Here is an 11,804-nt window from a genome sequence, read left to right on the forward strand (position 1 = left end):
AAAAATATTAGTTTTTATGTCAAAGTATTATTTATTATTGTAAATATAGGCATGATTATCTCGTCTCATAGATAAAAATATGTAAGATAGTCTGACAAGAGAACTATTACAATATTAATAATAGTATAGAGAGAGAATATAAAAATTAGGGCAAATGACTTTTTGAGTAAATTAACTTGTCCATTTTTTGGTTTTAATTCATTAACTTTTCAAAATTTTGGCATTGATGCACTGGTTTTTAATTCCGACTATTTTGACCCAAATGTTGACGTGATAGCTTGACAATTCAACATTTCCTAAGTCGCATTATCATTTTTCGGTGTCACGTCAGCATTTTTCGGTGTCAATTCAACAATTGGATCAAAATATCCAAAAATTAAAAGTTAGTATTCAAATCAAACTTTAAAAACTTTATTGACCAAAACTCAAAATTGAACAAGTCAGTGGATAAAAAACTATTTTCCCTAAAAATTAACAATAAATTTGAAACAAATATATATAATTGTGTGAGATGTGTGATGGTATACTTGATAGTTTTTCATGATTTCACCTAATTATTTTCTATTGAGGATCTTCGGTTTGATAATCCAATGTAGACTAGGCATGCTTAACGGATTATTGGTTCTGGTCTTCTGGATCTGTTGGTGTCGGAACTGGTCGGAACCAGCTTCAGTCCCAAGGTAGTAACCTTAATATCAATCTAATCCACTACTGGATCGGTAGTAGATGGACTGGTTCAGCGTTAGGGCACTACTTTTTTACCACCCTAGCTCGTATTAGTGAGATTCAATTCATGAAAACTCAACATCTTGTGCTAGAGTGGTAATATTCGACAGCCGTAGAACGAGACGATTTAATGAAAATTTGAGACAGAGCTGGTCGCACTAGGGTGGTAAAAAATTATCACCCCAACATGAAGCTAACATTGAATATTCGATTTTTTCATATTTTGAAGAAAAATTGAGAAAATAAAGCATACGAAATGATAAATATAAATAAAATATTGATATGTACATTAAACATTTAAAATTCATTACAATTTACTAAAATATATTTGAAAAACTCTGGATCTTCCTTGAAATTTGAGCTTGAAACTCTGGTGGTCCTATAACTCTTGCTTTAAATTAGTTATTTGTTCGCCATTGATCCTGGCATACGTTGAAAATGTTGATTCAGAAGCAACGCTTGAACATTTAACTGTTAGGAAATTTCTTGCAATTGTCCCTAATACTAGACAAAGTTGCGAATTTGTTTTCAACCATTCTATAACATCGAAATTTCTTAGAGTCTAAAAATACTTACTTAAATATATCTGTATGTCATTTGACTTTATTGTTGTAACTTTTTTTCTTTCAAGTTTTGTCGTTTCAAATTTTGAAAGAAGTTAATTGCTCCTATTTGGCTTTGTCTTTCGGCTCTTCCTCTAGGTCTTCTTGGTTACTCGCTCCACCCTGCCACCCTATTCATTAGTGTACAAATTGAACAGTTCTTGAAGATAATGTATGATTGACATATTTGATCATCAACATCCTTTTTAAGAAAATTAGCATAATATTCAAAAAATCTCTAAGCCACCTTGACTTTAAATAGGGTCAAACAATGTTACTAAGCTATGCACAATTGAGATAGTCCCAATATTTTAAAATGTTATATTCTATACTTGAAACAAAATCACTCACAACTATATCGGTACCTTATTCAATAAATTTTAAAAACACATTGAAAAATCGAGGTAGAGACATGTTTGCAGCACGGCAGGTAATACAAGAAAATTTTTCAGTTGCTTCTTAAAAAATTTCCAACAAAGAAATACAGTTAGTCAAAATATCTCAATCAGAGTCGGTCAATGTTAAAGCTTTTGTCGCTACATTGTTGTAATATGTTGTAAGTAAATCTTTAAAACGTAACAAAGTAGTAAGCAAATGATACAAAAAATTTTACTGAGTTTCAACAGGAATAAGAAATTTCTTATATCTAATTCCATTAGCAATGAATAATATTTTCCATTCACGAACATATATTCTTTACATAAAATTTTCCACATACTTTGATTTTTCCTATCGTAGTAGTCACGCGTTTATCAAATGTACATTTAATACATAAGTTAATAATATAACATGTACATCTAACATGAAGCATATTACTTATTAAAATTGGCAATAATGAATCTTTTAAGGTATTTATTCACAATAGTATTGATACAAAATCTTAGCAACATTTAAAACATGACTAGCTATATTATATCAAGTGTGTAAAGATTCTAATTTTTCTAAAGATAAATTTCTTTCTAGCATAGTTCAAGTTTCGTAAATCGAATGACATTTAACAACAAAATAAGATTCCAATTTTATATTATTTTAAATATCAGTTGTCAAACTAACTCTACAATTAATTTTCGAAAGATGTGAAGTTAATGATTCATTGTATTTCTAGTACATATCAAAACAATATTTCTTACGCATATGCCTAGAAGTATTGTGAAAACCTGGTTGAATAGTACTATAAATTCAACAAAATCTTTTGGTTCAACTATTAGAAAATTTTGACAACATTTCGTAACAATTATCAGGATCAAGTTATGTATCTTGACCAAATATTTTTTCAAAGTTTCGGTACCACCCATTTTGTTAGAATTATCTGGTTTTTCAAATTTTACACGACAAAAAAAATCGTTCATCTTTGGATTGTTTCAATTTCGAATTGATCCCAAACTTTTTTCGCTTTTCACAGCCCGTCATCATGTTGTTTTCTCTGGTATACGACGAGTCGACGATATCTAAAAATGCCCACCAACTTCGTTTGGCATTTACATTCATCTTTCTCCTCGTGACCAAGTTCAGCTTCGTCAAAGTCAAAAATGCATCAAAATTATTCACCAAATTCAAAGTTCATTGTAGGAAAACCCTACCTCGCACCTTCACCACGACACCGACATTACTATTTGAAGACTACATCATTGAAATAAATTTATTGAATACAAATATGTATATATATATATATATATTATATAATATAAAGTTATCTTTAATAATTATTAAATTAAATAATATTCAACATATTCAATATGTTTTATAAACGTGCACATTTTTTGTTCTTATATATGTATAAATGGCAAACAATTTAAATTTTTTCCCCGAAAAATTAATCTATATATTATTTCCAAGTTCTGACAATAAGAATTAAATACTTGGGGTTCGCTTGATATGTAGGATGTGATAATTGGTTGATTAATAATTTGATTGATTAATGTTAGATATGATAAGATATTTAATTTGAGAGATATATAATATCATGTGTGGTGTGAAATTAATAAGATAGATAAAATCATGATAAATGTGTGAATGACCCAAATACTCTTCATCTTAATATTTTATTTATTTCTCATTATTGTTTTTTCCTTCAAGAAGACCCACTTGGAATTTTTAGGGGTATTTTGGTGATTTGTCTTTTATGGTGTACCCGGATAGATTTTATCCTTCTTAAATGCCTGGATTTGTTCTCCAACATAAATAGTAAAAATTATCAAAGAGATAGTCAATCTCAAATTTAAAAATCAAACCAAACAAAATATTAATAAATAATCCAACCTTAATACTACTTACCAAACTGGGCCTTGAATTCTGTGTTGTCTTTGATATTTGATATTAAAACTCTACAAGACCTGTCGGATGATGTACGGTTGGGGAATCCAATCTTCCTGATGAGCTGGGCTCAGTGATTGATCTAGTTCGGAGTGCTTGGTCGACGTGTTCTCTAAAGTAGTTATTCTAAAAGTCTCACACTTAATAATATAATATAATATAAATAAAATAATATTTACGATTTAAATTTAAATAGATTAAAAAAAACAATATGTTTATGATGTTACCATATAAAACAGGGAATGATTCTTATGTGCGACAACAATTCGTACATATTTTACAAACGCTTCTCACAAGTTAAAAGCTTCTGGTTTGAATGAGGGCCCTCCCCAGAATCAAACACAAACGTCACCCATCCCATTGCTTTTGCTATTTCCTGAAGCTCATCGATTACGACACTCGTGTCGCGTATGTAAACGCGCCCATTCGGTCTTAGGATGCGATCCATCTCCAACATGATACTCGATATATTACATCTGTACAGCCAAACGACGATTCTTTCATAACGTTCACAAGATCGTATACAGCTAGAGGAAGATTATTATTAGCATGAAAATGTACCTTTTCTGTTCAACGGAGAACAGGCTTGCTGCATTTAAAAGATCATAAGTTCTAGGATAAGTGTCAAATGGCTCACACCTGCAAAGTTCAACAACCAAGTTATTTTCGTGAAAAATACTCGACCCATGAAAAGGCGTGTACATTCTGGCGCATACCAATCGTGCATTACTCCTATAAGGCCACGGTCGTGTATTACAGGCAGCGTATTCGAACCACTGACGGGAACGACATTCATAACCCAACAATTTACGTTGAAATCTAGTAGAGCTGCTGCAAACCTGACATGGGAAAAAAAATCACCTGTTGAAATAAGTTTGTTTGAAGGGATCAAATACACAATTTGCTTTTACGTACCCTCCATATCCGGCTTTCATGTCCATTACGTTACGCAGGTTCATTTTGTCTATGTGAAACGCCACGACATAGCCCCTCACGATCTCATTCCAATATTTTGAATTTGCTTTGTAGAGTTCTTTTCTAGACGTATTGGCATCCATTTTTATGCTATGAAGCCTGTCCTGTGGAAAGTGCAGACGTGCAGGCCAGCTTGTAACGTTCGTTCCATAACCGTTTTCGGGCAAACGGGTGATGCACGCCTTAATTTTAACATACCTGCAAGGTGGAACAAACGCGTACAAAACGCTTTCTCTTATCAGAAGAGGCAATCAATTAGAAGAAATAAAATAGTGCATGGTAAGAATTATGCGTTTAAATTCAATTCTGATCAACATTTTTAGCCAGGTCAAATTTCAAAATATCAACTATTTGGGCACAAGTTTGGCTCGATTAGGAATTTGAATCCAAGCTCGATTCATTTCATTTGAACTTAACTATTGAGCACTTCTAAGTAAGGCTCGAATCATGGCTCCAATATGCGAGTTCGTTTACTTATAAATAAATATATTTATAAGAGATTAGTAAAAATATTAATTCTCATGCATTATCTAGTAAAATAATTTAGGCTCAGAATTCAATCTTAAATTTGGCTCAAAAATATATCTGAACACGTTGAGCTCAATTCAAGTTCAATAATTTTGAATACAAAATAATATTCATATCTATTTAAAAGACCCGCGAAATACCCAGATTCATTGTATTTCTAGTAGGTTTGAAGATTTTGCTATAGATTGGAAATCCATCAGTTACAAAAGAACACAAAATTCTTCGAGATAAAGGATAGAATAGAATAAATACCAAATATCATCGGGATCGTCATCGATCCCGCATAACGAAGGTTGTATTTTGGAGTCACGAGTCACATAACAGCTGTTGTTCAGAGGCTTCTGCCAAATAGCAATATATTCTTCCTTCTTCATCAGTTCCCAACAAAGGCGACTAGTAAGGTCCGCCATGCCTAGAAAGAAAAGATGAAGAAAAGGGAAAGAAGTTTATCATTTGTCCGAGTGAATAATTATAAAAGCAGTAGTGTCTTGATTTTTGGAAGGAAATGCATAATAAATAGAAAAATAATGATGAATATTTTAAAGTTACTCCCACCCGATCTGTATTTGCATAAATAAAATCTGTTTGTTGGTTTCAAGACTGGTTACCTTCCCATTGCTGTGCTAGGTTGCCTTCATAATTGTTAGAGGGTTGTGCTGCCCAGACAAAGTATCCTCCAGCTCTAAGCATCCTGTTTGCCTCGAGAAGTAAGATTCCGTCTTCAAACGCAGCCCGAAAAGAATAAAGATCACCATTAATACTTAGAAATGAAGTTTGATGATAAATAAAAGCACATTGCAAAAGCTTTTCAGAAAGGGGTATCAGGAATAAGAAAAAGGGGCACTCTCTTCTTCATTCTCTTCATTACAGGAGAAAGAAAAAGCAATGTTGCGAAACTAAACTAATTTATCCGCTAGCCTAAAATGGCATCAGAATTGTGAACTCAAAAAATATTCAGATATGGAAGTGCGAACTGATACAAACTGAAAGATAGCATACCATCACGGGTCCAATTAATATTACACTCAGAACAATGTATTAATTCAAATGCTTGGCTTGGATAAGGCAAACGGTGGGTTCCGAATGCTGCTACCATAGCAGGCACACCTCTTTCCAATGCGACTTGAATCTGGTTTCCACAGAAATCTTTTGGAGCAATTGACAGAGTTGTTACGTTCTGCTCCATTAAGTATGCACCAAAACTCGTAACCCCGCATCCGATATCTAAAACAACCCGAGTACGTAGGCCAAATGCAATTTCAGGAACCATCTAAATACATTTACTCAAAAATATTAGAAAGAATCAAGTAAAACATAAAATCCAGACAGATTTCTGAGGGAAGCAAACCTTGGAAATGTGATTTAAGTACTGCACTTGAGCTTCCACTAGTGGAAATATAAGCTTATCATCTTTTTTTGATATCCAATTCTGTCCTACTTTCTCTTCTGCTGAGCGTGCATTAGGTACATTATCAAACCACACCTGTTGTAACGTTTTAGAACCTATTCATAATTGTCTAAATTTGGAAATAAAAGAATAGATTAAAACCATTCTCATTTCTAACGCTGATGAGTTTTCAGGTGATCCCATAATAAATATCACAAGTATTAAATTAATTTACAATTCCTAAGCTAATTTTACCTATGGGCTACGACATAAGCCACTGGATTTTATTCAGGGTGCTGATCGATGGTGATTCGTGCAAGAAACTAGATTCCTTGGAGGACTCACTTGGTATCTTTTCTTGTTTTCTTTTTGTTGAGAAAAATATTGTCTATGGTAAATCGGGAAGGAGGTAGGATTTTCAACTAGGCCGAGGCTGTTTTTCAGTGTAAGTTCGTGCTGTTCAATCAAACATAAGGCTGCAAGGGATGGCTCAAAAAAGAAATATATATGTTTTGGTCTTTCTAGATACATAAATAAATTTGCATAAGAGGACTCGTTCCAGTTTATCATAGCAATTCAACAAGACAGGTCAGACTTTACACAGATTTGGTGTCCATATACTTCATAGGAGTTCCCAAAAACCAATTTCGTTGTATGGTTGAAGAGATTTGGATTGCATTATCATAATTAGCCATAATTTTTGGTAAATGGCAAATGATCCATCTTATATTGTCTATCAAAGAAGCCAAGTGCTTATATCTCCTACATGTAAACAAGAAGCATCCATGATCTACACTCTTGGTATACGTCAAAAGCCTAAATTTACATGCTCAAAATGTTAAAGAACAAATCATTTAACTGGTGATAAATAGAACGAGGAGATATTATTATACCAAATTCACAAATCTAACCAAAAGAACAAAACCAAACTCGAACGAAGACCACAACAACCATAACAACATCATAATAAGATCAATAAATTGTACCTCATCCCGGCTTTTCGGCCAAGGGATGCGAATCTTGTAATGTTTAGGCCTAGGCACCAAACATTCCAATCCCCTCCCAATCTCCGGGCAATGCCTCTCACTCTTGTCACCTCTCTCCACTGAAATAAACCCAGAAATCGCCCCCACATTGTCCAAGCAAGGAATGTAATCACTCATACTCTCATCACAAACCCCAAATTTCTCATTTCTCGCAATTCTTGTCACATTACCCTCCCTTCCATCAATCTCAGCACCAACATTCCTATCATCCACCACACTCCCTATAAGCCCTTCGTCGAATTCTCCCACAACAAAGTCATCAGTCATAAAACCCATTACATCAATGATCCCTGTTCTCTCCACCACCACCTTCGCCCACCGCGGAGGCGGCCGAGCAAAAGGGCTTGCGGCAGCGGTATTGGGATTGAAGAAAGAAAGGTGGCCCTTTTCGTTTGGGGTGGTTAAAGGATAAGTAGGCAAGTGTTTCAAGAAAAACAAGAGGGAGAACAAGAGAAGGAAAAAAGCTACTGTCTTGGCGAGTTTTGACATGGGAGCAAGTGATGTTGAGCTAATCTAGTCGTGTAATGATACCGATGAGCTTGTAAACGGAGCTCTCATGAAATTAAATGCTTTATTGGTTCAGAAAAATGGAAAGAATCAAAGAAAACATCATATTTTTCTCCGAATCTCCAACTCTTTGCCTGAATTACTAGCCACTAAACCAGTAAAATAAAATAAGCAAACCAAAAACTGCCTAATACAACTAACATGCGTCAATGCGGGTGAATTTATCTGCACGAATTACTCAATGGAATTGCATGATCAAAGGGGTATGCTGAAAAAATTGCAAAACACTGCGTGCACTGTGTGAATCTACAGTACAACAAACACTGCGCGTGTCATTTGCTAAGTTTGCCTGCCAAAAGGACAGGAGAAGAAAAGCATTTGTAGCAGCTCTCTGCAGTCCGTTGTACTCGAGTTCCGTCCGGTTTCAACTGATTTAATATAATGCGACTCTTCAAGAATATGTAAAATAAATGCGACTTTAGTTTTATTTTTGATACTGCAGGACTGGAGCAAAGAAGAGACGCTTTTGGTCATCGAGATTCTCGTACCAGCCTCCTAATTAGGGGAGGCAAAATCGCATTAGCACATGAGGGAAATTTATTGATTAAAAATCTAATGTGAAAATTAATTATTTTAGTTTATTCAAAGTGAATTAAGAATGGAACGTTCTCACTATTTATATATATTAGATGAGTAAATTAGTGAAAAATAATGTATTGACATAAAAAAAATGATTTTTATCGATCGGGACGAGTAAGAGATTTGTCACACAAAATTAATCCACTCTCACAAGCGTTTTTGTGATTAGGAATTATGGGATGATAATTCGAACAATATTTAAGTTATTTTCTTAATTATAATTTTTGCAGATACGGTGTTTGGTTTGTAATATTATGTTAATATTTTCGATGAAAAAATAATAAAATTACCAAACTTGGAAGAAAAGATATTAAAATCGAAATTTGAGAAAATAAAATATCAAAATTGTAAAAAGGTAAAAGTATGTCTTTTATGATATGGTATCACGAATATTTATCTGTGAGACGAGTCAATTATACCGATATTCACAATAAAAAGTAATATTCTTAGCATAATAAGTAATATTTTTTATGGATGATCCAAATAAGTTATTCGTCTTATAAAATACGACCTGTGAGACCGTCTCACACAAGTTTTTGTCAAAAGTTTTTTATTTTTTTTGACAGTCATAATCTCGTAATTTATTGAGAAGCTAAGATGTCTTTAGCTACAAGATTAATCAACCAAAGGGGAAATTCCCCAGGCTCCCGCACAAATTGGGAGGGGGAAGAAATAGCAAAAGTAGCAAGAGAGTGTGCAGTCCCATTCGCCGAACGTCGCACATGACTAAGGTAACTGTTACTGTGAGAATCCAAAAGAATACGAATATCTTTAGCAAGGGATCCTACATAACTGAGATTCTCTTCCAAGCTAGTGACTGTTTGCACAGCTAGAAGTGAATCCGAAGAAACATGATATATCTGCATATTTCGGCTCTTGGCAGCCTTTAAGCCCTTAGCGATTGCAAGCAGTTCGGAACACAAGACCGACTGTGGTTTATCAATCGCCCGCCCAAAGGCTAGAATCGGTTGGCCTTGACTATTCCTTACCACTCCTCCAATAGCATAGTTATGAGTGTTCTCATTAAAGGCTGCATCAACGTCCAAACGAAGTTTGTCTACCGGGGGAGCACACCAGACATTTGAAGACTTACACAGGGATTTGACAGGATCAATAGAGATTGCACGACGAGCCTATTGGAACTCAATTAGAAGAAACTCACTCCAGTCAGCACTGAGCCCTTCACTTCGGCACATAATCTTGTGAATCAGGCGCAACCTGTTGTGCCAGGTTGCCCAAGTTCTCATAACAAATTCCTCAAACATCGGTCTACTAAGCTTCTCCTTCATCCATAAAAGAACGTCGATGGTCTCCAAGTGAAGAACCTGTTTCAAAGCCATCCAGAACCTCGTTCCTTTCCGGCATGGTTTGTCAAAAGTTAAATATAAGTGATCAGAGTTATAATTCCCCCAAAAAAAATAGTGATAGTTGGATTTTAATCATGAAAAATATTTAAAATTTTTGCAAACAAAGAAAAAAAGCGATTTGATATTTTATTTCATCTTTTACTGTGGTAAAAAAATCATAATTTTACCACTATATTTAAATATAAAATTACATGGGCCTTTTTTTGAATTTAAAATTATATATTTTAAACTAAGTAATTTTATATTCAATTATTGTATGTTATATATACAACAGCAATCGAGCATACCATGTTTTATGTTTGTGATGCATTATGTATATGCATTTATTACATGTTTTTGTTAAAACTAAAAAAATATTTAGTACTTTTTTTTATAGAACCAGCCGTTACATTTGATCAAACGCTCAATATTTGAAAATCTGAAAACTATGTCAGTCAAGAGTGGAGTTGTCAGTTGAGTTAGAAAATCCCCAACCCAGCTCAACTTAAGGTGAGTGAAAATCTAGAATAAATATATGGATTTTTAGTATCAATTATTTCATATACGATATAAAAATAAATGCTTTTGGTATAAATTTTTTTGTTTCTACGTTTCATCTCTCTAAAATGGAAAATATAAATAATGATTTTATACTCAATTTGGATCAATTGATATAAAAAATATATAAATTAATGTCGACAAGTGATTTGTCAAAGAAAGTGGACCGACAAACAATAATTCATTGAGTGCAAGTATGCAGTAGAGAATTCGAACATGATATTTGTCTTCTCGTGTTCACAAGTCAGGGGAGTTCTATAAATAGAGCTCTTCTCGATCAGTTGAGATCATCTTATTCTCAAGCTTCCTCTTGAGTTTTCTTATTCCTCCTATTAGTTCTATAATATTTATGAGGTCTTTGTTCTTCTGCATTAAAAGAGAGTGTGTTCTCTTTGGAAACACAATGAGTGGAGTGGTTGTACACCGTAAAATATTACAGTGGAATTTTTTTCATCTTGCCTATGGTTTTTGCCTTAATAAATTTTAAGGGGTTTTCCACATAAATCTCGGTGTCTAGTTTATTTTTTATTTTCATATTTATTATCTCAAATCACCGTACATGAGACCAACAATTAATACGTAGATTAAATATTTCTGTATTCAAATTTATTGAATTGGTGGGCGCAGATTGTTTTGTTTTGGTTCCAAAATACTAATCATATACTCAAATTAATTTATGAACAAGTGATAAAATATAAATGTTTTGTACCCAAACACACATGTATGGTAATCTTTGATATTAATATATTTTTTTCAATTTTATACTCAAAATCTTAATTTTATACCAATGTGAAACAATTAGTCTTTAAATATGATATTTTAGTATCATATTTTAATATTTTATATCGATTTTCATCCATAAAAATATATATAAGACAAGAGAACTCAAACAAATTACTTATAATAACATGTTCCATTATTTAGTATAAAGCACAAAATCAAGCAGTAGCAACATTCTTATATGTTTTGCTCATTAAAATATATTTACTGACAATGGCGACAGGTTACCGTCCTCAATGTGATTGTGTCACTTTTCAATTCTGACAATAACATAGATAAAATTCACAAATCTTTTTTTTTTTTTTTGTCTCAACCCGCAAACCAACGTGAGTCTGCCCTAACCCGGCCTACCTAGACTCACAACTCGCATAGGAAATCTCGTGTAGGCTCTTTTGAT

General features: G+C 33.4%; 1 protein-coding gene across 1 annotated transcript; it reads right to left on the reverse strand.

Annotated features, from left to right (window-relative positions):
• Window positions 1–3,804: 3,804 nt before the first annotated feature.
• Window positions 3,805–8,445, reverse strand: LOC142520755 (putative methyltransferase PMT10). The gene is made up of 9 exons (XM_075623872.1): window positions 7,518–8,445; window positions 6,493–6,627; window positions 6,144–6,414; window positions 5,753–5,863; window positions 5,397–5,556; window positions 4,557–4,814; window positions 4,358–4,480; window positions 4,203–4,280; window positions 3,805–4,117 (listed from the first exon to the last, which is right to left on the reverse strand). Exons 1-9 carry the CDS (start codon window positions 8,064–8,066, stop codon window positions 3,919–3,921), a joined length of 1,884 nt encoding a protein of 627 aa, XP_075479987.1. The 5' UTR covers window positions 8,067–8,445; the 3' UTR covers window positions 3,805–3,918.
• Window positions 8,446–11,804: the final 3,359 nt, after the last annotated feature.

Source organism: Primulina tabacum, chromosome 12, assembly GCF_025594145.1.
Source record: "Primulina tabacum isolate GXHZ01 chromosome 12, ASM2559414v2, whole genome shotgun sequence".
Classification (NCBI taxonomy): domain Eukaryota; kingdom Viridiplantae; phylum Streptophyta; class Magnoliopsida; order Lamiales; family Gesneriaceae; genus Primulina; species Primulina tabacum.